A 27,517-nucleotide genomic window follows, 5' to 3' on the forward strand; every position below is an offset into this window, starting at 1 on the left:
CAGCGCCGAGGAAATCGTCCAGCGCTATGTCAGCAGGGATGTTTCCAGCTTCCTGGAGCGATTTCCAAGTAACATCAATCCCCGGAGTCGATGACGATGGTACACTTTCCGCGGCTGCAGTCGTGCTGGTCGCCTTGCTGTCGACAAACCACGCGTGCTTGAAGCAATTGCGGATCACGCTGCACCGTGTTGCTCTCCATGCCGCAGCCACCATTTCTAAAGCCATGAAACGATCGACTTTCGTCTCCCTACCAGTGTCGGTGTTCAGGAGAAGCCGCTGGGTCAACCTCTCCCGGTAGGAAGAATTCATGCTCCGAATGATGCCTTGGTCAAGGGGTTGAATGACTGAGGTACAGTTCGGTGGGAAGAACTTCAACTCCACACTTAACAGCTTGACGTCGTCAATGCGGTGTGCTGAACAATTGCCCAAGAGCAAACAAACCTTTCGATTTTGTCTGCTCATGTTGCGGTCAAGTGCCACCCCCCAGACAGCAAAAATGGCACGGGTCATCCACGACCGGCTGTTTGCTACGTACTTGACAGGTAGGCTCCTGTTCCCCTTGAAGCAGCACGGTTTTGCACTTTTGCCAATAACTAACGGGGGGCGTGAGTAAAACCCATCCACATTTGTGCACAGCAGCAGTCACTCGTTTCTTGTTATGTTTGCCTCCGTGGCAACACTGCCCTTTAAAATCAAGCGTCTTCGCTGGCAGCATCTCATAGAAGAGGCCCATCTCGTCTGCGTTATAAATATCAGACGGAGCGTAACTGCTCATTATGTCAGTCATGTTGTCCGCCGCCCATGCTGATGCGACGTCAACGCCCGCAGATGCTGATTCACCGCACAAAACCTTGCCGACGACGTTATGCCTTCCTTTAAAGCGATTCAGCCATCCTATGCTTGCCTTAAAGTCGCTCAGCCCTAGCAAAGAAGCATAATTTAAGGCCTTCTGCTGTACAATTTTAAAGCTCAGGGGCATGCTTGTTGCTCGCGTAATGACGAACCAAGCATAGACAGCCTTGTCGAGCTCTTCATACGTTGGTTGTGTCACTTTCTTGTTCTGCGCTGAAGTGCCTGATGAAAGTGCCTTCCTAATGCTGTCCTTATTCTTCAAAATCGTCGATAGCGAACTAGGCGCGATGCCAAATCTGCGGCAAAAATTGCCTTCTTCCCGCTTTCCGCTTCGGAGATAATTCTATCCTTTTCTTCTAGCGAAATAAGCTTTCGCTTCTTCGTTGGCGGCGGCATGGCAGAGGCGATCGACGATCAACATACACCGACACACGAGAAAATGGCGGCAAGGGCTGCGGAGAAGGTGGGGAGGGGAGGCTGGGGACTGGATTTGGATTCGTCTCTGGCCCTCGTACGGCCGGCGGCCTTCGCACGGCGCCAACAAGTCCCCTCGCTGCTTCCCTATGATGAATAAACGACTACCAACCAAATTTTTTAATAGGATACATGAAAATGTAATAAACATACATTCCGTGCGTTATTTAGCTGCTCCAAGCCACTGCTTTAGCAGGGAATGATCTCGTACAGCACCCAACTTTTGAAGAAAGGCGGGCCACTGACCGGTGAAGGCTCGCAAAAAATTCGTAGAAGCGAATGCGTGCTCACAAAGTAATTCGTTTTCGTTGGAATTTTAATACATTAACTCCTATGGGGATTTCGCGGGGAATGAAAAATATTTTGTTGTGGCGAAAATTTCGTTGAGGCGGCATTCGTTGTGCCGGGATTCAACAGTATGCACAGGCCTGCTGAAGTGGGGTATTTGTCTTGAAAAAAAAAATTCTTTATGAATGCCTTCACAATTATGGAATGTTCAGAGAACAGTTTTTTGTGTGCAGATTCTAACATGCCATTTAATTTCATGTAAAACAATTCCCTGAGCACTTATGTGATATATTTTTAGGTTTCTTGTGAAGCCTATTAAAGAAGTTTTGTTGCAAGGAACTTATGCCATTGGTTTCTCTTGACATGAAGGAATGCAATAAGAAAAAATTTGTCATTCTGCCTGGCATAGCAGTCGACTTATAGTGTTTTAAAGTTGCCCCTTCAGAAACGGGAAGAAAAGTTAGCATGACTCAAATTCTGTGATAGGCACGATGAAAATTTTATCCTTATTGCATTCCTTGATGTCAAGAGGAACCAATGGCACATGCATTTTAGCACGTTCCCTGCAGCAAATTATCACGAAAGGTCTTTAAAAAATGCTTACAAACATATTACATAAATGCCGAGAAAATTGTTTCACACGAAATTAAACATATATAGAGTCAGCACGCAAAAATACATGTTCCCTGAAGATAGCCTAATTGTGACTACATTAACAAATTTTTTTTCCAAGATTCAACTACCCCCTGAACTGAAAAAAAGTGCTAATTCTGCCTCAGGCAAGCAGCATGTGCTTCTGTGCAATAAAGTCAGTAATGGATGCGGTTGTACTGTGTCACAGGCACAAGCATGGATATGCGACATGAAATGTGAGGCCTTGATGCCTGCTATGGCTCCATTGTGGAACGATGTGAGCAGTAGCTTCATGATCTGCCTTGCTGGGAGTCCAGCAGGTCACAAGTAGTGTGAATGACCCTACACTTCTGTCACACCCCACCTGTCATACACACATACTCTCCCTCATACTCACACTCCTCCTTACACATATATGTGCACATGCACAAACAACAACTGGAGAAACACACGACTATGTACATGATTGTAAGTTAGCCCCGCCGCGGTGGCTCAGTGGTTAGGGCGCTCGACTACTGATCCGGAGTTCCCGGGTTCGAACCCGACCGCGGCGGCTGCGTTTTTATGGAGGAAAAACGCTAAGGCGCCCTTGTGCTGTGTGATGTCAGTGCACGTTAAAGATCCCCAGGTGGTCGAAATTATTCCGGAGCCCTCCACTACGGCACCTCTTCCTTTCTCCTTTCACTCCCTCCTTTATCCCTTCCCTTATGGCGCGGTTCAGGTGTCCAACGATATATGAGACAGATACTGCGCCATTTCCTTTCCCTCAAAAACCAATTATTATTATTATTAAGTCGACCCCCCCCCAAACCACATTTCCAAAAAAAAACAAAAAAACTTAGAGGTTGTTTAAGCTTGGCCTTGAATAGTTGAACACGATAGCAATATCCAGCGGCTACTGTTTATGGCCAGCACTATCGTCTGCCGCGCGCAGCTGTGCCCGTGGGCACATTCCAAAACGAAAGTGTTGGTCATTTAACTACTTGTCCACACTTGCGCCATCGTCCCCACTAGCGCTGCCGTCGTGATCGCTGCTGTGGTCCCACAGCACGTCATTCTAACGTCGTCATCCAGCGAAATCCCGCACTTCGCAAACAGACACATCACATCGCATGGAACAGCTGAAAATTTTCCTCGCTGCAGCTGCCACACCTGTATCACCCGTTGCGAACGTCGAACTTGTGGCCCGGCACGCAGTTGTTCGTTTCTTTGGCGTAAAGAATGATAGCCATCTTGAATGTGGCCGTGAACGAGCGCCGTTCGTTTATGAATGAGGCAGAACGAGGCTTACGTGAACGAGGCCGGTCGCGCAGCAAAAATGCAACCACGCTGTAGCAAGCCCGATATCTCGTTTGTCTCGCTTTTACTTATAGTGCCAAGTTTTCGTTTCGATTGTAAGTCGACCCCCCAACTTCGGATTTCCAAAATTTGGAAAATAGGTCGACTTACAATCGTGTAAATATGGTAGGCCACGGAGCACATCAACACGGAGCACAAATGACGACTGACGAAGCACTACATTAAAACTTGTGAAACGCGGCCGGCAGTAGTCAAATGCGTCAGAGCCAATGAGAGACTACGCATGAATGGCGTCGGCTCTTCCGTCGGCTATCAACACTCCTCGGCACCGCTGCTGTTCCGAGAGAGGCGCCGCCTCGATCGGAACAGCGTCCCCAACTACCAATGCCTTGAGCGCTGATCGCGCATTTGAAAGTAAAAGGAAAACGTGTTGGACGCTTGAGCTTCCCGCAGAACGCGACTGCGTTATCGGGCCGCCGCCACTTAGCAGCAGCCGCAGTCTGCAGCCACGTGTAGGGAGTGTGGGGTGCCAGTTTGCTGCTTATCGATAGCCACCATCGGCCGCCACCCGCGAGGGGGGGGGGGATGCCAGTTCTGCACGGTGACATAGCAGCTGCTCAAGGCCAGCACCAAGAGCGATGCGACAGAGTCGCGCAGCAAAAATGCAACCACGCTGTAGCATGCCCGATATCTCGTTTGTCTCACCTTTACTTATAGTGCCATGTTTTCGTTTCGATTGTAAGTCGAACCCCCGACTTCGGATTTTCAACGTTTGAAAAATTGGTCGAATTACAATCGTGTAAATACGGTAGGCCTGTATAGAAAATCTACACACCAAAAAGCTTTGATAAGAGAGAGACATGGGCCCAGATGCCACACTCACTCTGCAGCTGCGGCGAGTCCTCGCCTGTGTGGAGGTGGATGCGGATCATCTTCAGCCAGTGTAGGTTGGTCTGGCAGGTGTCCACCAGCTCCGCCTGGGAATGTACAGAGACCACATAGGGCTTGCTAAGTACCGAGCTCATGTGTGTCATGCTTCATGCACACATATCACCCGCAAGCTGGAGAACTCACTATGACTAACGGCCTTGCCAAACTTATTCTTGTGTCCGACCACTCCCTTCTTTTATCTTTTCTTTTTTGCAACAAGTTGAACTGCGTGATGAACTGCAAGGTGCAGAGTTACCTGAGGAAGTCAGATAATTTTGCAGCTTCCTGAGGGGGAGTTTGCCAGCTCAATTTCTACACCTGTCACAGTTACAGGATCTAAGTGTTGAGTAACTTAAAAGCAATGATCTAGTTGTAGCAATTAGCAGCTTAAATGAATCTAAGGGTTGAATAATCCACAAGCCAAGGTTTAGCTGTGAGGCTTGTCAGCAGACTTAGTTGTAAGACAAGAAATCATGATGAGAAGTGTGACATGTATTTGACGGGCAAAGAGTAACAAGTAAAAGTAACTGAGGTTCCCTAGCAAACTTTTCTTCACACAGCAGTAGGAGTGCTCTACACAACAGCCGTGGCCAATCATGTTTCACAACACAGAGGCAATTTGGACAAATTAGCATTTATGACACATCATAATGGGCTATGACACATCATAATGTCATAATGGGCTGCACCAGGAAGTAAAGAATGGGTTATCTTGACAATGACATGGTGTAGGCTGTTGCCATTAAATGAACAGTTCATAGCCATGATGAGCATGTAGGAGAACCATATTAAGATAAGATTTTTTACGAGTCCCCTCTAATGAACAAGAGACCACTAAACCTCTCGCATACAAACCAGATCAACCATAACCGTGACGTATCATTTGCCAAATCCTGTACCAGCAGGAATTCACTACTGAGACAGCTAATTTTGTGCTGGACTCGGCTGAGGTGCTAAGCTGCGCATTAAAGAGACATTGAGGACAACTCCATCTGATTTCTGATCTCGGTAAAAATCGACTTCCTGGCTCTTTCCAACTCTGATGATGCCTATTCGGGTACAGAACAAACATTTTTACTCGTGAAATTTAATTTAAAACTGGGCGACATTTTCTTTGACATCTGATTGGAACTCGTTACGTAAGGACTGATAGGGACTCTATGATCACTGTGTGTAGGAGAGCGGCAGTGTACAGCCTTGCTGAGGGGATTCGCTTGCAACAGAACTGCCCTGACACACCGCAGTGTGCTTAGGGAATTTCTTGACCTTTTTTTAGGTTATAAGAGCTCCACTTCCTGTTATAACAAGGTAATCTATTGATACAGACCAAATTCAATTCATGTTCACTGTCTCTTCACACTTTCACATAAAGTCATGGGCACTACACGATGTAAAAGGGTGGTTATCTAAAAGCATGCCATGGAAAAAATTTGTGGGATGCAGGTTCACAGAAAAGAATTTACTACTATGCGATCAGGCAAACGAAGTCAATGAGATCAAGCAAGCATGCAAAGCCAGGAGTTCTCCACCCGTCTGAACCAATACCAACTGACTGGCTAGCGAGGTGGCGTATGGGTAAATTTTTTTCCGAAGATTGGCATTCCGTAAAATTTTGTCCATGACTGTACCAAGCGCCCTCCACTTCTTGTGGCATCCCAGTTACTGAACAAAAAAAGTTAGCTGAAGCGTTACATTCGTGTGTTGTAAAAAGCACGTCGTGTTTAATCCCATATTATGCCTAACAAATGCATCTGTTATTTGTTTCAGTGTGAGCTGCCATGCACAATCATTCATACCATATCCCTTTCTCAACTTTGCCACCTGAAAACTGTGGCAGGTGGCAGATGACGGGGCTCTCCTAATGGCAGCCACTTTCCTGATGCATGACTGACAGTATCACCTTCCTGGCTTCCCGATGCGCGGCCAATATTGTGTCGGCCTGGTAGCGAAGCTCAGAAAACAAAACTATGCAGCGGCAGGGTTACTCCCATCGACATGGCCCCCCCTTCAGAACGCATCTGAGTAATGGTCGAGCAAAACATACACTTGCCAAAAAATGGTTTTAAAACATGACGCATCTGAGTGAACAAGCTGGAGGAGGAGCTGAATTTGCAGCTCACAGAGCAGCGCTGCAAAGCTGAAGTATTCGACCTCGGCCGCTGCTTTTCCATGCACTGGGAGTGTTGGAATAAGCCAAAAAGTTTGAATTAAGCCAATTTAAGAGAATCTGTGGCACGAATCAAGCGGCTTTAAAATGCACTGAAGCTACAGACAGTCAACCAAAATTTTCAAATTTGTTTGAATTAACCGAAGGTTCAGATTATAGTGAGTCTGCTGTATACCGGTTACCTGTACAAAAACATATCTGCAGCAAGGAGAGGAGAGAAAATGACACATGGTTGTTGAAGGACAGGAGCAAGGAAGAAGCAGCACTCACAAACTTGGGTGGCGACATCTTCTCCCGTGGTCCCTGTGGGGCGCCCTTGCCAGCGGTAGCAATCTTATGAAGACTGTTGCGGATGACGGTGTAGGCGTGAGTACTCTGACCAAGCAGGTGGTGCAGGTCCTCAATGTCTGAGTCGGAGTCGAACTCTGTGGCACCTCCAGGCTGCAGAGGACACAACCACAAAAGGCACCTGGTGAGATTTTATTCTGCGGTTCCTGGTGTGGCTGTGTACAGAAGTAACACAGCCCATGGTGCTGTTTGACGTAGTAATTAAATTAAAAACAAAGTAAAACAACAACAACTTGTGGCCACGTGGCACAGTCTATTAGCAGCTGTATTCTCATATTTTTATACTATGTTACGAGCATCAGTAGGAACATCAGAATGATTGGAAATTGACTAATTTACCTAATTTGCAAGAATACGATGTGAGGGGGGAGTTTGAGATCTCAGGAGAGTTTTAGAAGAAATGTTATTACGAATATAATACTATCTCAATCTTTACTGGCCAACCATAGCCAGCAGTTAAAAATTCTAAAGAATTTTAAATAAAAATTTTAAAGAATTTAAAATTTTCCACCACAGGAAGTTAGGAGCCTTAACGATAGTAGACTTTGTTAAATCAAAGTCTGTCAGACAGCAAGAAACAACTTACTGTGCTAGTTTCCGAATTGCAGTAAACCTTGGTTAAGTCATGGAAATTAAGAAAATTTTTAAGCCAGACAGGGTTTCAAGATAACCGAAGCCAGGGTGCTGAACCCTGAGATGCATTTCCCACATTGTCGTGCTCTGCTCATTTCTAGATTTTCCAACAGTGCTCTGGTAAACGAGCCCCCTTTTCTCCCGCACACACAGTAATGCACCAAAGAAAAATTGGCACAACCAAAGCCGCATGGTATGGGGAATGATTCAGATAAATAACGACGACGTCTTCAGACATTCATGACTGAAGAAAAAAAAAAATGAATCTTCTACCCGACCAGACGAGATTTCGTCAGACTTTAGATTTCATTCAGACATTCACCTTGGCAGAAGGGCGCCCCTTGTGCGGTGATCGCTTCGGTAGGTCCCTGGGCTGTCCACTGAGGGAGGAGGTGTCTGAAGGGCTCCCAAAGCAGGCCTGGTAGTCGTCCCCAAAGTCAAGCAGTTGTTTCACCTGGTCTTCATCTGCCGTTTGCTCAGAATAGGGCTCGCTGAAGTACGGTGGGTCCTTGAATACCGCATGCGGAAGGGGACATGCGACACCTCTTAGCTCGGCCGCTACTGTTTTTCATCACCTAGTCCAATTTGCACTGCTACAATAAGCAATGCAGATTTCAGCACTGTAGTCAGATATGCTGCACTGAATGCACAAAGAACATCACAAAACAATGAACCCCATAATATTAAGATGGAACGACGTAAAAGCTCTGACAACCAGTTACCTATACGCTTGCTGCTAAAACTGACACAAAACACCCAACACAGGCCGCATAGCATTAATGCACACCTCAAGGAAGCAAACGCTGACCACACATAATCAACAAAATATCAGGTAAAATAGAGTCAAATCTATGCAGGCTTTTAAGAGCGTTTTAAATTAATTTAGAATCTGGTGAATGTAACATAGATCACTCACAGGAACATGAAACTCCTGAGACAAGATGTTTATGCAACCACAAGTAAAGCATAAAGCATCCAGAATGCAGGAAATAAACAAAAAATTGGGGGAAACTCTCTCTCTCTTTAAAGGCATGATGTGATAGCGTTAATTAACACGGGCACTGTTCTTTGTTCTCGACACAATTCATCACAACACAGTAACCAACCACACTACGCAGGTTCTGCACTGAGAAATTAAACGAAGACTTTATACTAGGGGTGTACGAATATTCCAAATTTCGAATACGAATCGAATATGTTTCATATTCTGCTCATATTCGTATTCGAGAAATTAATATTCGTGAATTTCCGAATATTCGAACATTTCCGAATACTCGGCAGCAATTGTATACTGCGCAGACTTGTGGCAAAACCGCAATATCTGGGCAAATTATCTGAATATAAAGTTTAAAGTTGCAGGGAAGCAATACAAAGGCCCTGTTCTATTTCTTCTCCACCGTTTGTCGCGTGGACCGATCGCATTCCGAGGACGCTAGGCTTGGCCTCGGGTGCAATTTTGAAAGTGGGCTTTCCCACATACCACACATGCTGCAAACAAGATGGGCGACGACCCACTTCAAACAACTGCAACGTGAAAGCACATTTATTTTTTTATCCCCACCCACCCCCCTCCCCTCTGTTCCGGCATCCCTGACCGGAGGCTACCCTCAAAGGAACCCCACGCTAACCTCACAGTGCTAGCACTGCCAACAGGTGCCCAAAGACTTGCAGCCGACCTGTCTCCACATGTTAAAAGTGATCAAAGAGCACCGGTAGGAGAAGTGCCACTCAGAGGGGCACGACGCACAGTTCGATTGATCGAACGACCGCTTAAACTGGACTTCTACATACAGATCGACTTTTTTGTACTTTTATTGAAAATTTTCGGAGGGACAATTGGTGCGTTAACCAACTAGCCCAATATTATGTGTGAGGAAAAAAATATCTTGCAATTCAAAGTCAGTGCAATAAAAAGCAGTCTACACTGTGTTGTCACCTATCCACCCTGTCTTTGTGCTGCTTCTTTCCATTATGAAAACTGCAAAACATTCTTTGCAGAGAGGTGCAAAGGTGGACGAATTTTCAAGTCGCAAAGTAACACTGTAGGCCATGAGGCATGCCATAGTGGAGTGCTCCGGATGAATTTTCAGGGTTCTTTAATGACCACTGGAATCTTGCTACAGGAGCGTTCTTGCAGAGATGTGAAATTAAAAATGCAATATTGTATTCACCTGATCTTCACGAAGACAGGATAAACGGATAAAGAAACAGTGACCTCAGTGTACAGTGATCACTGCCCCTGCCGGCCCAAGCAAAGCGCAACTAGCACTTTGACCCACCTGATAATCGTCCCACACTTGGTCAGAGACCGAGCTTTGTTCCTCCACATGGGCCAATGTCGGTGCACGTGAGAACAGGTGGCCCTTTGAACCCATGTAGGGAACTCCGAGGCAGTCCTGCATAAACGTGCGGGTCCTTCACTTCTTGCCAAAAATAGTGCCCCTCTGGTTGCTGCTATGCTTTCTCTTTCACAAAAGCAGCAAGACATAACCAACACTGAGGAAAAGCAGCAAAACATTGGGAATATAACAATCAAAATATAAGCGTTCGAAAAGTCGGACTTTTCAACTGATCAAACAGGAGTAAATCCACAATCACATGATCCCAATCAAACAAATGCAAGAAACATTTAAGCCACCTGCAAGTGGAGAATACTAGCTCACAACTATCGCATAGCCTTTATTATGCTGACCCTTGTTCACTCTTGCTCACATCAAGAGAGGGAAGCTGGTTTCACACTTTCACAGGAATAAATGTAATTACAGAAAGCTTTGGCGTGCTTAGCAAATTCACACAGTCTCAGGTTCACTCATACTCCCATGAGTATGCATGCGGAATCAAGACCTGCACTCGAAGCTCAGTGAGTGGACTTGTGAGTGAGCACACCAGCCGGCCTGACACAATGTGCTTATTCAACTAACCACTCGTTGGTCTTAGCCTAGCAATGAAGGCAAAGCTATGTGTATGGTTTTCTTACTAATGCCTGTACACCAATGCCCAGAACAAAGCAGAGTCGTTCTTCAGTCACCCACGCAAAATTTTGGCAAAGCGGCAGCGAGACAAAAAAAGGCAGGGTACTAAAAGCCCATAAGAAAGCATCAAGCCCTTACCTGGTAGTTCTCTGTGCCCGAAGATGAAGATGCATTCTGCAGAGAGCCAGCGGACAAGGATGTGGAAGAGGCACGCCTCATGCGGCGTCCACTGTCGTCGCCACTTTTCTGCCGCTTGTGAGCCGATGAAGAGCCTGACAATGCCTCCGAGCTCGACCCAGAACGCAGCCCGCGCAGGCCCCGAGACCTCTGCAGCCGGCGGTCAGGTGACGACGGGTCCTTCTGAACGCCAACTGAGCTTGTGCGTGGCCGACTGCACATGAGCATAGCATAGGAAAAAAGGTCACATAAGCGTTCGCCAAGGGCCACTTGCCCATGCAACACATATATACTCTTGATGCGAGATGCTAAACAGAGTCGGATAGTGAAGAGTTCAGCCACAACAAATTGAAGGTGACCTGCTATTGATTATGAACTCAACAGGACCAGCATACAGGACTTACTTCTTCTGACCAACACCACGGAGAACTTCCTTACTCGTCAGCCTACAACAAATGTATCAGATTAAGAACTAACCCAGTTCACATAGCAAGCAAAAGCCAGTAGACAAACTAGTAATGTTCCAAACTATAGAAACAGAAGTTCACCATAGGAACATGCAGCGATTAAAAAGTGCTGCCAAAAAAAAAAAACTAACTGCCATTCCTATCTCGAAATAATAGTGCATATGAAACCATTCGCCCCAAATCAAGAACAGCATCTGCCAATGCTCACTATTTTAAATAATTCATAACAGGACTTCTTTCCAAATAGGCTTCAGAGTTCAAAACTGCCTAACTTAGTGCAAACACGAGCAGGGTGATGTCACAAGATAGCTACAGGCATCCTGCACCTGCAGAGTTCTGAAGATTAGTAAAAATAGGCTTCGATAGCACGCTAGGCCGGTGTGTTTGGAACAATCAGGCTTCGATAGCATGCTAGGCCAGTGTGTTTGGAACACTCAGACACAAAAAACACTGTAACACAAACACTCCAAATTGAGCGTTTGAGAATCCAGCACTATGCTTCCTTGCCAAAAATAACATTTCTATGCAATTCCAAGAAGAAAAGACGCAAGGCCAAGGCCAATGTATAAATGTGCGTTTGCTTGCAGTAAAGAAAGGAACGAGAACAAAGAGACAAAAAACCGAAAAGCCTCTCACCTTTGTGCCTTAACCAATGGCGTAGCTGTCAGCAAGTTCAGGGCTGTTTCAGATGTTGAGTGGGGGCACAACTGCAGGGCTCCACGGGGTCCCAGTTCAATAACGCTCCAGGGCCTCTCACGCGAACGTTTCTTGCGCAATCCTTGGCGAAGGACCACCCGAGGCGCCGTTGCATCGCCTTCCGAGAGAGCAGAGCCAACCTGGAAAAACATCATCAGAATAGTCTCTCTTTAAACCAGTGTACTTTTAAACGTCTTCTACACTGCAATGTTTGCCAGTGCCTCTGAACTACCTGCTTTGTAGGTGCACAATCTTTCAGATTTTCCGCATTCCATGAAGTCAAATGTGTAAATATATCAAAGGATTGAAGGATTGACCAAGCTATGAATCGCATGCTAATAAATGCTCGAATAAGTGAGTGCAATGGGCCATTCCAGAGAACGAACACTTAGTATAGAGCCTTCGCATTGAGCGGAAAGCAAATATGTGTGCACACTAATGCACATTTCTGTTTCAAGGACTGGGGCGGGGGGCACTTGACGAAAACTGCAAGCTCAGTGAACAAGAGAATTGGAGCTTAGCATAACATAAGGACCATAAGGTTCTTTTCTACTGAAACTCCTTTTTAACCACAATCCAAGAGGCAAGCAATTCAGCCTCCAAACTGACAACTAAAAGATTTCGTCTTCTGAATATTACGCCATCCGTTTCAACACACTGCGGAATGAACAAAGGCTTGCTACGATTACCTGCACGACTGTTTCCACGGAGCCAGTGCCGGACTTGCTGAGCAGCGACATGCTGCGGGATGTGTCCAGACCCTGGCTGCTGCTGCCGCGAGATGAGTGGTGTGACGAGGCAGCTCCGTCGGACTCGTCTCCAGGCTCCTCGGATTCGTCGTTCGTTGTGTACTCGCCGCTGGCATCGCACGAGCTGTCGACTCGACCTTCACCACCCCCTGTCACAGACGCTTCCTCTTCCTCGTCTTCGGCAGCGCTGGCTGCAGTCAGCGGAGCGGCCTCACAGGTCTGGAGCCAGTGTCGAACTCGGTCTGACTTGCCATCAGTGCTGCATCCAAAATTATGAGACCGGGTGAGAGACCTTGACACAGTGGCAAAGTGTTGTATGTTTATGCCGTGCCTGATCTGGCTAGCAGTGCAGTAATGCTGACTAATAAGCAAAAAGACATCAATTTAGTACTGCAGGCTTCACACTGTCCCAAGAAAATAAAGCTCCCTGTATCGATAAAACTGGCAAGATCAATTTGCCTGTGCTAAGTCTTGTGTGTTGTCTCTTCACAATACCTTGCAAAGGTGCTGTGTTTTACTGCGGTTTCATGGAAATGTAGCTGTTATGCGGAAAATTACACACAGCTGTGAAATGCAAAGTCTATAGAGACGCTACAGTAAATGGGATTGAAAGGCAATGGCAATGATGCTTTGAACAGTACATATGACATATTGCATAAAATAAACTATGCAAATTTTTCATTTTAAATTAACCTTTTTGGATACAACATGCTGCAAGTAGTTTAAAATTTCCGTAAGTATTCTTTGAACAAGTAGATGAATACAAACCCTGTGTTGCAGGCACTTGCATCACCACCAAGTCTTTCAAGCTCAGCAAAATCCATCAGCTCATCGCCAAGCTGTCCAGCAGCCCCAGTGGCATCGTCCCCATTCTGGTCCGAGAATGGAGTGTCTTCAAGGAGTGTCATCTTGTAAAAGTCCACATTTGAGACGTTCGACTGGATGAGTGGCGATGCCTCGTACTCTCCTTCCTCATACTCTTCTCCCGCTGCCTGGTACAGGGCGGCAACACCATTGCCGATAAAACCAGAGCCACAGTCATCAATGCCATCCCTGGCCATGCCACTGTCTCGATACTCCCGGAACAGTGAAGACGGCGATGCCCGTGCCTCTGGACTGTAGCTGTATATGCGGATGCAGTCCTCGCTAGACAGTTGCGTGGAGCTCTCACTCGAGTAGCCGATGTCGTGGAGGAGCTCAAAGCGCCGGCCGCCCTTGCAGGCCATTTTGAGGTCTGCGATGCCGGTCTGCCCTACCATGACTCCCTTCTCAAGTCGTGTGGGAGGCTGTGGCTCCGGCACGGTGGGAGGCACAATGATGGAGGACTGGTGCTGCTCCTCGGCACTACGGGGGTCCTTGTTGGTGTTGCTTCCAATCTCCATGGTCCTGTCGCTTGTCGTGCTGCTTCCGTCCCATTCACAGCTCAGGCGCGGCTGCTTGGTCTTCGGTTCATCGCCGTAACAGCAGTCACTGCCAGTTTCCCAGAGTCCCTGAGCAGCAAGACGACAATGCATTTGATTCATTGATAACTGCATCCTCAATGGCAACATCAGACTTGCGCTATAGTGCAACATGGTAGTACTACCTTTTAACATGGCAGTAATAAAAAAGTAAGCATTTAACATGGCGTTCACTTTAGTTTTACATGTCCATGTCCAGACTAAAGTCTGGACATGGACCACACACATGCATTTCTTTTACTTGCTAATTTTTGCTTTTCAGAAGCCTCATATCGGCATTATGTTCTGAATGTATCTATTTTTATTCCTTTTTAATTCCTTACAAGAACAAGGAGCAAGACCAAGCTAACAGTAGCAACACAATTTTTAAACTGTCAATTCATTAAGAAAATGAATGGTAACCCTCCGTTCATCAAACACCAGTAAAATGCATGCATGATATCTGCACTCCAATGATGCGAGTCAGCTTTCTCTTTATTTAGTCTGTTTCAGCAAAAATACCGACTCCTTTTCGCTGCGCTATAATGAATACTCTGCAGTGATATTAAAGCATGCTTGACCTTCGGAACTGCCACAGGTATGCAACAAGAAAGTAGATTGCACAAAAATTGAACAAACCTACTGAGAGAAGTGGGAAGAGACGAGGAATGGATTTAAACACCCACCCGAGAACCCTGCAGGAGCTGCTCCAGCAGGCACTGCCACTCTAGAGAGCGAAGCCACAGGGCATGCCAACGCTTCTCGAGGTTCGTAGCAATGCGCCGTATACGATGGGCATCGTTGGCGAAAAACGGCTGGAGCGGTGTGGAGCAGTCTGCAGTATTCTCTCTGGATGCCTGCTGTGGTGGTGTTGTCGGCACTGGCTGTTTGGCATGGGATGCTGAGAGCTGTGGGTTTAGAGTCGAGCTCTTGCCAGTGGCGCTTGTACCCGTGCAGAGTGCCTCGCACTGCCTCAGCAAGGACTTCACCAGCACACTTCGCGACTCGATCTCCTGCTGCAAAGCCTGAATAAAAGAAGAGCAGGAAAGGAAGTTAGCCACAGATAGACCAAAAGGGCCGGCATCTGAAAAGTTGAAATTTGTAGGGCCCATCATTTCTTGTATTGCATGAAAATACTTAAGCTTGTAGAATAACAGGCTGAAAAAAACACCAAACTAAAAGCCACGTGACTTTTATGTGCCAGCTATTACGATATGAAATGTGGCTGCAATGAGACTTTTCCACTTCTAAGCCAGTCTATTGCTTCACACAGGTGTTCGGTTCTGTGGAAAAACATGGACACCATAACGGAAAGGAACACACAAGAACTACTATTTTGCCGAAGATAAATATGTTCTGTCACACAATGTTGGTCAAGAAATTGCAAGTTATGTGCTCTAGTGCCTCTTGTATTCTCCTCACTGTCCATGCTGTCAACCTCTTGCTCACAAGTGCACGCAAATACAAATTAGTTCAGAAGAAATGTTCCCCTCTATTTGCACTCTAGATCACAATTTTTTGAGTCAAAACTCAAACATCCAATCACCACCTACCAATTAAAGTTGGTAGGCAGTGATGCTTTGTTGCACTTGATGCGACATGCAGAGAGATTTGTTATTTGCTCTCATAGGTGGCAACTTCACACTTCAGTCAACGCGTGATACAGTAGCCCCCTATGAGGCAAAAGTTCGAACCAACCAGCACCGACAAAGCTATTTATTTTACAAGCCCACAAACAATCTGAAAAGTCAAAGAATATGCAAGAACACGCAGATGAAAAAAAAAAAGTTAAGCAAAAAGCCGCGTCGCTCACCGTCCACATGCAGGTGACCCCCTTACGTCAAGGCATCAACGCATTTTTTTGATGGGTGCTTGGACAGCGGAGGGAAGGCATACGAAAGCCAATTCCATCGTGGCATGCAAACTACTACTGGCCGGGGCATACATTGGCGGGTATAACGGTGCAGAGCAGGCCATAACAATAACGCGCCGTCCTTGGTCGGGATAAACACGACCAGACAGGCACCGGCAAGACTTCATTCTTCGCAGACCTCGCCGCGCACAGGCAACGCGGCCGGCTCTGGAACGGACAGCGAGAAGTGTGCGGAGGGGTTGGCACGGGGCAGTAGTTTTTGAACTGCGTCCGCCCTTTCCTCCTCCTCCACCCCGGTGCTCGCAACGGAAAAGAATAATAAAAGGACGCAGAAGACGAAAGGGGGGGGGGGGGGGGGGGTAGCGGCGAAATGATTCAAAGGAGAAGGAACCGGTTTTTCGCCTCGAGCAGCGGCCACGATCACACAACCTTCGAATGGCGCGCGCGCGCCGCGCTGCGGCCGAAACGGCAACCCTTTCGCTGGCCCAGGACGACGACGTAACAGCCGAAGGTGTACATACGAAAAAGAAACACGGGCGCCCAAGCGCAAATGACCTTGACGGCGCAGGGAAAAGGTCGCTCACACAGGCGCGTTCCTCGCGCTGGAACGACTGAGTGAACAAAAAAAAAAAGAGGTTCGGAAAGCAAACCGTTAATACAGCAAAGCAAGCAAGCTGAGCGAAAGAAGAAACAGAAAACACGCGAGGTGGGAGGGGAAAAGGCGATTCTGCCGAAGTTAGCGTTCGTTAATTTCTTTGCGGCGGCGCGGCGGGAAGCCCTTTCCAGGTCGCGAGGTGGTACGCCGCGCGCAACCTGTTTTTGGGGCAGCGGGCACAGCATGCACGCACGACAATGCGTTTTTCTCGTGAAAAATGAGAGGGGAGGGGGGGGGGGGGGGGCTACGCCCTCTCAGGGACTGACCGGACGGAGTGAGTCACTCGGGCCGCGCGAGATGCGCGCATGTCGAGACACATGCCCCCAGGCGTGATGACTGACGCACCCTGCATGGACCGCACACGTCTTCGCGAGCAGACGATGTCTGACCAGCGATCTGATCTTCACAGCCGTGGTCAAGAAGACCTCCAGCAGCGTATTGTAGTCTCGGCGCTGACTTCAGACCCTACAAAACTGCGATAGGCTTCTGGGGGTCTTCCTGACCACGGCTGTGAAGATCAGATCGCTGGTCAGACATCGTCTGCTCGCGAAGACGTGTGCGGTCCATGCAGGGTGCGTCAGTCATCACGCCTGGGGGCATGTGTCTCGACGTGCCAAGAAGACCCGGCAACAAAGTGTGCGACGCTGCCAGCGCTGTCTGAGATGCGCGCTAGAATTCCCCTCCTAAAACGTTAGCCCGGAAGGAAGATACGCTGAATGCGTGGACCTTTTCACGAACCTCCAGGCACGTGGACATTGCACTGTGGCAGCTGTGTGGGACCATCCCACATGTTTCAACTCTTCCCTCGGTCTGTGAACATGTCGCACCCACGATGCAGCGTCGAAAATGGCATCGACCGTCGAGTTCTTTACGAAAAGGTCCACACTACGTAGCCCTTAACAGTCCTGTCGAATTCCTGATTAAGGAAAGGCAAGAGGATGCTTGCAAGAAAAGGATCATCGCCGAGGCCCAAGACAGCGGCACACATCACATCCAACCACAAACTGCCAACGATCAGCTGGCAACAGGCATTTAGGCCACGGACGTGCCACACCACAAGCAAGTAAGGTTCGTGATCGCGCGCAGATATCGCGCGCGCCGGACGCCCCAGATTCCCGACGCGAAACCATGTGGGAGGGGTGGCGTGCCACATTCGAAGACGCCTTTCCTAATGAACGCACTAGGGAGACCCAATCGAAGTGCACATTTTTCAAGGCACACCCACGGCTAGCACACATCGATCGGCCTTCAATGCGGCCAGGACAGCGCGCAAGACGATTAATTGAGTGAAAAACATTTATCGTCCGAATGAAGGGGCCCCGCCGCGGTGGCTCAGTGGTTAGGGCGCTCGACTACTGATCCGGAGTTCCCGGGTTCGAACCCGACCGCGGCGGCTGCGTTTTTATGGAGGAAAAACGGTAAGGCGCCCGTGTGCTGTGCGATGTCAGTGCGCGTTAAAGATCCCCAGGTGGTCGAAATTATTCCGGAGCCCTCCACTACGGCACCTCCCTCTTCCTTTCTTCTTTCACTCCCCCCTTTACCCTTCCCTTACGGCGCGGTTCAGGTGTCCAACGATATATGCGACAGATACTGCGCCATTTCCTTTCCTCCCAAAACCAATTATTATTAATGGAGCGGATTCTCGAAGTCCTCATATGGTTGGCACCTCTGGTCCGGAGGGCCAGCGGCTTTAGCTTAGTCAAGAAAACGAAGACGCAAATTAAGAACATCACACCACGCAAGGGCACTGCAGACGCGATACTGGAGTGTGTTTGCGCGAAGCAAACGATCGCGAATGGTTAGCCAACATTCGGCTGATGTGATGCTTGCGGACTGACTTCGTGGAAGGGGGGTATAACCTCCAACCATGGAGGAAAAGTGACGGGGGGAAGGGAGCGTGACGTCACTCAGCCGGTCGTCGCAAGCCAAGGCGGCCAAGCTCCCCTGAAGCGTCCATTTCCCGTTTCGCCTCGCAAACCGCGCCGACCATGCAACGCCGAGGCCAGCCCGACGTGACTGCTGGAAATCGCCCGTGACCAACAAGCCAGAGCTGTGGCAGCGAGGGTCGTGTAGACTCAAGGGAGAACGCGCTTGGGGCTATAGCTCTAAAATGAGCGTTCGCAGCGCCGAACGGACACCAGAAAAGCAGACACCGAAACTAAGCAAGCCGGCGACAGACACAAGGGCAGAGCTATTCGCGGCCACCCCCGTCCTCAGCAATCTCCGGCTCTTAGAAGTCGCCACAGCCGAGGTACACACGTCCATGGAGACGGGCAGGGTACACCGGGAGAGCTTGTGCCCGCCATTTATGGCGCGGGGTCGAGAGACGAGTTTTATCGGGCGCACCTGAAAGCGAGGAGGCCCCAAAAAACCGAGGCGCATCTGGGCGCGAGAGCGCGCTTTCGACGATAACGAGGGTGACCTTCGCCCCGGCAGACTTCGACCGACGTCTTCGCGCGCGTGGGCAGCAGGACCTTTTTGAGCGTGGGGCAGACGCCGCGCGCAGACACAGCTCCGTACGATAACGAGAGGGAGTCAGGCACGCGGAGATAAAGGTGCGCTATATTTGACGGGATCGAAGGGACGACCATGGCGCCTACTTACTCGCCATAAGGATTTTCACGCTGGTGAAACTGTCGGACGTTCGTGGTCCACGGCGTAACATTTTGCAGACAATGGAACCTCGCTGAATCGAATTCGCGTAATTCGAACTCCCGGTTTATGCGAACTGACGCTTTGCTTCTTCTGTCAGTTGTCACGCCCGTTCTCGAGGGAGCACTCGCGCTGCACTAATTCGAACAAATCTTAGGACTTGTCCGAGTTGAGATTCGTTGAATTCAACTGTACTGCGTGTACACCACAGATCAAATAAACGCAACTGTTAAAACAGCGCGGGAAGACAGCGCAGACGAAATTAAGAACACGCAACGCAAGCGCTGGATTGCTGCATACAGGAGAGCCTGCGGTACTATATCGTAATTAGGTTAAGGCTGCGATTCGAGCAAGTTGGTACTCAGCGCGGGAAGACAGGACAGTCGAAAGAAAGAGCACGCAACACAACATATGGCGTTGTCCTGTCTTCCCGCGCCGAGTACCAACTTGTCAGTGCACGTTAAAGATCCCCAGGTGGACGAAGTTATTCCGGAGCCCTCCACTACGGCACCTCTCTCTTCCTTTCTTCTTTCACTCCCTCCTTTACCCTTCCTTACGGCGCGGTTCAGGTGTCCAACGATATATGAGACAGATACTGCGCCATTTCCTTTCCCCCCAAAACCAATTATTATTATTATTATTAATCGCAGCCTTAATTAATGCGTACAGCGACGGCTTCATACACCCGGCGGCTTCCAAGGTTGCGTGCAGTCAAGAAGCGATCGACGGGACAGTCGATGTGCGACATCGGCAACGCGACGGGCAGTGACCATGCACACATATAGCAGCCGGCATCAACACGGCACGATAAAAGTGAGACGGGAGAACGACAACAAGGCCAACGAACCATCGCGTTTTCCTTCTGTCCTTGTTTTTGAAAGCGACGCCGTGGCTCAAGACTGAGCCAGACACGTCATGGTCCAAGAGCGTCTCTCTCCGTGCAAGCCTTGTTATAGGGTGTCTATAGCCTTGCTGTACGCGCCGGCTGATGTTTCTATTCTCCTGCGAAGTGCTTTTCAAGCATCCATCTCGCACACGTGGCTCCCAGAACGGGCACGCATGAAGCGTGCAGCGTGGATGGCTAGAGAATTCGGTGGATCCCGGCAAGGGGGAAGTCCCCAGGACCGCGCCCAGACGTCATCGCGAAGAAGACGCAAAGCAGGGGTCAGACGGCGTACACGGAGGCGCCAACAACGCTGCGGCGAGCCTTCGCCTGTTTTATGCGCTGCCCATCAAGACAGGGGCCCGTCGATCACGTCCCGGCCGAGAACGCTTTTGTTACGAGGCGCGAGCTCTTCTTCCTATCGGTCGTTAACCCCCGTAGATTATTCATCCTCGCAAGTTCTCGATGCGGTGCTGTTGAACCCCACGCGAGACGAGTGTAGTCAAGGTATACAGCCAAGTCGACCAGTCATCTCTCAACGTCCCGGAGCGCAGCGCGACAGCTTGCAGACAAGGCACAGCCACGCCACTTGGCACAACGAACCCCTGATTGAACCGACTATCTGCACACGCTTCTTCGATAGGATAGGATAAACTTTACTGCTCTAGTTTCTATACACTTCAGAGTGCAGAGGTCGTCTTCATTTTGCGATGTCTTCGCCTTCTTCAGCGAGTGGAGCCCCTATTCCAGGGCCCCATTGGATCTGGCAGCTTTCACAGTATGTTGTACCAGCCTTCGTTGGAAGGCTGGATTGTGGCTGGATTGCGGGCTTCCTCCCACTGCTCCCGACACGGTTCTTTCTGATTATGGAAACTATAATTGTCCTTGCACTCCCACTTGTGTGCTCCTTCGAAGACAGTGGCAGCGCGAAGTTCAATACCGACCGCGTCGGGACACTGGATACAACTCTGGGGCACACGGGACGCTAGCCAAACAGCCGGACGCTCTAGATGTGCAAAGTTCACGGCGTATATATGCAACGTACGCGTTCCCCAGCAAAATCGGCAGCTTTTAATGCAGGACAGGTCAGAAGTACTACCGCAGGACATCAGGGCGCTGTTCATGGTGTTGCCCATCTGCAGATGGATACGCTTACATACCCCAACAGCCACCATGGTCTTCAACGCGCCCCTACCTAGCGTGAATTCCTCAAGGCAGCATAGACATCAACATCAGTGCCTACATGTGCAACGTAGCACAGTTTGTAGATGTCAGCAGCGCCACGATAGTGGACCACTCATACGGGGTCGCTAGAATCCTGCCCCCCCCCCCCCCCCTTTTTTTTTTTCCTGTCCCCGCAGACACTCGACGTGATACCAGCTCACATAGGTCGGCGAGGCGCAATTCTAACGGGCGGAAGACGACACGGCTTCGCGGAACAGCTCCCCTAAAGGACGCCCGCAGGGCAGGCGCATGAAGAAAGAGGGTCGAGGTAGGTGCTTGGGGGTGCATGTGCATACGCTGCAGAGGAACGGGTGGAATGGGGGGGGGGGAGGGGAATGGGGAGTGCAGTCCGTAGTCCTACGGCCCACCGCTGACCACTGGAGCGGAACACACACGAACCTATCGCTCCTGCAACTGCAACGACAGCGTCCTCGCGTAGCCCCGCTCTGGAGCCGGACGTCATCAGAGATGAGAAAGAGAATATGTAAGGACACCCCGCTTCCTCGGCACCCATGGAACCGATCGGGGAGGGAGGGCGGGCGTACATAAAAAAGATCGGGCCGGCAGAGCCTCGAATCAAGCCGTCAAAGCGTCTCCGCCGCTTGACGCAGCCTCGGAGAACTTCCCCGCCGTCAAGGCAGACGACGCGCGGCCTACATACGAAACCGCGACTCGGCTGCGCCTGAACGCGGGGGGCGCCGCGCAGCGGTGGGCGATAGCGGCGAAACCGGGAGCATATACAGCTGTTCGTGTCGGTGTATATACCGGCTATACATGCGTATGCATGCACGGCCTTGCGCATGGCACAGCCCGTATGTATAAACACACGCGGAGGAGTCCGAACGAGCTGTGGGCGCCGGGCTTTGTTCGCCGGCGCGCATCCGGGGTCACGGACAGTCACGACGCGTCGCGTCGCGCCGCGCAGGGGACGTCGTCGAGACGACGACGCGCTAGAAACTTTATCGCCTCCTCCGCTGCGGCGCGTGCCGAGGCTACGCCGGCACGACGCCCCTGCATGTGTTATGACCTGTTCGTCGCATACGCGTGTCTGCGGAGAGTTCGCGGGGTTCGCCCGCGGACAGCGTGTCCCGCGTTTAGAAGCACACTGGTTATTACGAAGCAGGCTACAAAGAAACACGTTTTTGTTGCATCGCAAATAATAAACACCGGCTGCCAGGCTGTAAAGCTTCACTGAAGCGTACGCCACGTATACGCAGAGGTGGTGGTGGTGAATGCATTTATTTGAATATTGCAGAGAAGTTGCGTGGAGAGCACTCCCTAGTGGGCCGCTCCCCTTACAGCACTAGGTGGAGTCCCTTATTCAGGGACCCCATTGGTCTGGGCCGCCACGCGAGCTCGCTGAACTAGGGCTTGTTGGGCCGGTAGGTCCAGGCAGCTGAGCAGGGCCGCCTCCCAGTCCTCTCGGGTAGGGGAAGGGGTTAGGGGCGGAAGAGAAGGATTGTGTTGCGTTTAGTCCGACTTGCATGCAGCCCGAATGCGACCGTGGGGAATCAAAATGCACATTGGCTTCCGCTGCCTCCCGAGAGAGGCTCGCTCTTTATATATGCTTTAAAGGCTAGCCCCCGAGATCGGGTACCGAGATCTGTGCGGTTCCCTGAGTCTGGCAGCGCGCTGCCGTTCATGGTATAAGTCTGTATCTACATGTGTAAGGCAGTTCCGATATCTGCGAACTGCCCGCACGAAAACTGCGCACTACAGTACGGCACAAGATACAGCGACTCGGCTTGGTTCCGTACACAGCCCCGCGCGAAAGCCCCCACCTGTCGGCGGAAACTCCCTCTCCAGACTAGCCGCGGTCCCATACAGCTCGACACAGAGGTTAGACAACAACTGCACGGATTTTGGAAACGCTTAATGCGAGTCGGGCCAGCGGCACAGATGAGAAAGAGGGCTCGGATCCGAGCACGAAACGGGAACCGCAATATCCAACGTGACCGCATTACGCGTAAGCAGCAAGAAAAACAACAACAACAACAACAACAAAAGATCAAGACCCACGTGCATACAGGTATTTATGCGCACGCAAACACGATATATGCCACGAATACAAAGAAGAAAAGAAAAGCCCGGGGAAGCGTCAAGACCGCGGGTGCACGCAAGATGGGGTGACTGTATACGGAGGCGTATAAATATACGCGGGCAGGCAGGCAGGCCGCTCGGACCGAAGACGTCAACGTGGGCAGCGGCAGCACCAAGAGGAAGAAAAAAGCCTACGGCGGCTGTCGCTCGCAGTTCCCGCAAGGGAGCGCAATTTTCTTCAAAGTGCGCTTTCAACTTCCGTCAGCTGGCCCAGAAAAAAGAAAAGGGCCGCCGCAGCACGCCACTACACCACTGCTGCTGCTGCGGGAATACTTTATTTCCTTTTGCTTTTCCTCCCGCGAAGCACGAAGGATGTACGCGGTATATATAAGATGCCGGGGTATGCATGCGAACGCGGTGAGCGCGCACGTCGCTCGAGTGTGCACGCAGCGCGAAGAATTGCCGCCGCTCATCTCGGAGGACGGCCCGAGATTCACGTCGCTCGTAAAGATTGCGGTGATGCGTTGATGGAAGCGTGCACCGGTCTAATACAGAAGCCACACGAGCAGGGCAACGAGAGTATAACTACGGTCGAATCTCGCTATAACGAAACAATGGATACAACGAAGGAATGGCGATTCCCCTTGATGTGTGCGATGTCAGTGCACGTTAAAGATCCCCAGGTGGTCGAAATTATTCCGGAGCCCTCCACTACGGCACCTCTTTCTTCCTGCCTTCTTTCGCTCCCTCCTTTATTCCCTCCCTTACGGCGCGGTTCAGGTGTCCAACGATGTATGAGACAGATACTGCGCCATTTCCTTTCCTCCTAAAACCAATTATTATTATTAAGGCAGGGTCAACACCGGCTATAACGAAGCTACGCCTATAACGAAGTAATCGGCGGGTTCATTCAACTTCGTTATAACGAGGTTAAACTGTGTATTCAATTGCAATTAGGCTTTGATTCCTGTCGGTCCCAATAGGCATTGGCCCGAGAGCGACTGGATGTATGCCGCTTAGCAGAAGCGAAGAGGATTATAATGGAACAGATTCGGATGGAAACTTTATGTATCCACTCCCCCTGCATATTCCTTTAAAGGGAAAATGAGGACAAATTGAAATTGGCTTTTAGTAGGGTCAGAAGCGAAATACAGGTGGCGCCACCACCAGTTAATTTCGCAAGTAGAATGCATGCGCACACCCAGTTTTGTGTTTATGCGGATCCCGGAGACACGCTACAGCGCATAGGTATTAAGCTTAACACTTTCTTTTTTTTGTATGAAATCAATGCGGGAATCGGCGGCAGTCATATAGCTTTCGACGTTCACATGTCTTCTGCCACCAGTCGGCGCAGAACTCGGCACAGCGTCGGCAGAATTAACCATCGCAGTGACATAAAACGGTGCGGCCTTTCGGTATAACCGAAGTCGACACCGTGCCACCCTAGCGGGCTTTCTTTTCTACATTAATTCTTTTTCGAAGCGCACAGCCTCCATCAGCGGAGTATGACCGAGGTTCTTTCGCCTCGCCAGGCGCGCATGTGTCCACGTCACTCCGTCACACACACAGGCGTGGGGAGGTGAGGGGGGGGGGGGGGGGGGGCAGAACGACAGCGGACGACAAACAGAGCGGAAGAGACAATTTCCGCCGTCGAAACAGGGTCGCGCTGCTCGGCAGCTCAACGACCGTGCCACGGACGACGGTGATGATGACAGCGCGCACACCGGAGGCACTTTGGCACGCCTGAATGGCGACCTCCCCTCCTCCTCCCGACTTCGAATGAGAGGTATGTATACACACACGCTCCGCCTCAGCAGTTCCATGCGGCGCCGTGGAAGTGACAGACATCGTCAGCCACCGAGCTGCACAGCAGCACGACTCATCCAGTTCATAAGCGACTAGCCGCATTCCGAAGCCCAGTCCCCGCATATCTACGCACATACGAAGCGCAGTCCCCCTCTATCGGGCATCTCCGGCGTGCGGTTGCCGCAGGCCAATATAGGCAACTCTGGCGTCATCTACCGGGAGAAGGCCTCCCTGCAAACTTCGAGATAAAGCTCTGAGCACTTCTCAGCGGTTCTTATGCCGCCATAGGCGGCGCGAACAACCTGCGGATATCCAAACTTCGCCCAATGTCGCTCGAGATTTTCAAGCACGGCGCATTTACCGGGGATTTTTGCCGAGCTGTAGAATGAAATAGTACTGGTGCACGTACGAGCAACCGCGGGCGCACAGATGCACGACGTTAACATCGACTGAATCAGGTTACAAAAAGCATAATATAGGGCAAAACAACATATAACAATCTGATGCACTAATAGTCGAAAGTTCAGGAGTGTGAGCGAGGGGGGCATACTAAACATTCTGGTGCGTAAGGACACTGCTAACACGGCCTCGGCGTTACGCGCTTATCGGCTCGAGCAGCACTGCATGCAACTAGCGAGACGTTAGCGCAAAAGGGGGCTTGCTTCCACGGGCGCGCGCGCCACAGCAGGGCGGGAACAAAGACGGGCGTTGTGGGCGCCAGCAGCGTCGTATCCACGGCCACTGGCGCACAATGACCGGCAGCCGACGGCACATTTGGGCACCACCCTCCTCGCCCAGGCAGAACAAAGGGGGTCCGGAATGGGGAAGGGAGGAGGAGGGGACAGGGGGCGAGGCCTGCAGGATGGCTGTCGTCAGGTCGCCGGCGCCATCATCACGGTGACAGGGGCTCAAGCAAGCGTAGCAGGGTTTTGTGCGGTGGTGGTGGTGGTTGGTACTATGGGATATTCTGGGGGGGGGGATACTGGCCCCAACTTATGTTGGCCTCGTGGGCATCACTCTTAGGGGCCAGGGGAAGGGGATTGGGATGTGGGGGAGGGGAGGGGGATTGGGGTGGTGACACGGGACAGGGGACAGCACTACACACTTCACAAGACACCGGAGACAACACCCGAGGCACCGGGCACGCAGCAAGCAGCCGACTCGCTGGGGTGGGGAAGATGAACGGCGCGCGCTGGGAGTGGCGCGCGTCGTCGGGGGCCTGCCGAAGGCAGGGAGCCGTGACCCCGGAGCAGCCGGAGGGCCGACCAGGGCAGGCGAAGGCTGCAGGTAGCCGAGGCTGCCTGCAGAGAGCCACCGAAGGGTGGCCGGTAGGGGACCGCTGGTTGACTGCTGTGAGGCAGCGCGGCGGGGTGCGCTGGGAACCGCCGTTGCCGGCGGCGCGCAGGGGCTGTGAGGACAGCAGGGCGTCAGTAGGCTGGCGACCAGGGACCGGCGGTCATGTTCGAAATCACGCCGGGAGCTGCGTCAGGACAGCAGCAGGGGGTGGAGACGCTGTGAACCGCCATGACGACGGCGCGTCGGGGCCCCTCACGCACGAGTGCGCGCGGGGAGGGCGGAGGGCATCAGGGAAGCCGCGCTCCGTCCGGGGCAGCACAGCAGGATTCAGGGAGGCGAACAAGCCGCCGCCGTCATCAGGTGCGCCGGCTGCTGGGGGGATCTCAGGAAACATGGGCCGCCGCCGCTGCAGCTGACGACGACGGCCCGAAGAGGCTCTCCCGGCGGGCGAGGGTTACCCGGCCGCCGAAGCGGCCGCCGGGCGGGTAGGCCTACTCGGAGTAGGGCGACGGGGCCCTACGCGGGCGACGAGTCGGCGGGAAGGCCTACTGGCTCCTTGGGATGGGCGCCGGACGGCGCTGGCCGCGCTCGGAGCTCCTTGCGATCGTCCAAGGGGCGGGCAGGAGGGTGCGCCGGGCGCGGCGGAGGCGAGGCGTAGTCGTCAAAAACGAGTACGTCTCGAGAGGAGAGGTGGGACGCATCCGCACTCCTCGGAGGTCCAGACGGGAAGGGGTTTTGTGCGGAGCTTTGTGCAACGCTTTCGTCAAGACAGAGCACGTGACCGACACCTGTGACTGGATTGGGATCGTCAGCAGCACGCGTTGGAGTTGCTTAGAAGGAAGGTCGGAATTGCTCGCCCAAGAGGCATACAGGGCGCAAGCATTGGGGAAGGAAGAGATTGCAAGACTGCACATTGGTGATGTTCGGTGGGAACGTTCCCAAAATCGTGTGTGCACAGGCCAC

General features: G+C 51.0%; 1 protein-coding gene across 3 annotated transcripts in view; it reads right to left on the reverse strand.

Annotated features, from left to right (window-relative positions):
- klar (klarsicht) overlaps positions 1–27,517 on the reverse strand; it is a 387,661-nt gene that overhangs the window by 43,922 nt on the left and 316,222 nt on the right. For all 3 annotated transcript variants that reach the window (XR_013315018.1, XM_077666163.1, XM_077666161.1), the window contains 9 exons: positions 14,812–15,150; positions 13,455–14,176; positions 12,627–12,945; positions 11,878–12,077; positions 10,736–10,988; positions 9,905–10,021; positions 7,948–8,133; positions 6,915–7,085; positions 4,431–4,524 (listed from right to left, as the gene is read on the reverse strand). Coding sequence is in view for 2 of the 3 variants with exons in the window: in XM_077666163.1 (XP_077522289.1) it covers positions 4,431–4,524; positions 6,915–7,085; positions 7,948–8,133; positions 9,905–10,021; positions 10,736–10,988; positions 11,878–12,077; positions 12,627–12,945; positions 13,455–14,176; positions 14,812–15,150 (2,401 nt within the window). In the remaining variant the exon portion in view is untranslated. The remainder of the gene's footprint in view (positions 1–4,430; positions 4,525–6,914; positions 7,086–7,947; positions 8,134–9,904; positions 10,022–10,735; positions 10,989–11,877; positions 12,078–12,626; positions 12,946–13,454; positions 14,177–14,811; positions 15,151–27,517) is intronic.

The sequence above is a fragment of the Amblyomma americanum genome, chromosome 5 (assembly GCF_052857255.1).
Source record: "Amblyomma americanum isolate KBUSLIRL-KWMA chromosome 5, ASM5285725v1, whole genome shotgun sequence".
NCBI classification, from domain to species: domain Eukaryota; kingdom Metazoa; phylum Arthropoda; class Arachnida; order Ixodida; family Ixodidae; genus Amblyomma; species Amblyomma americanum.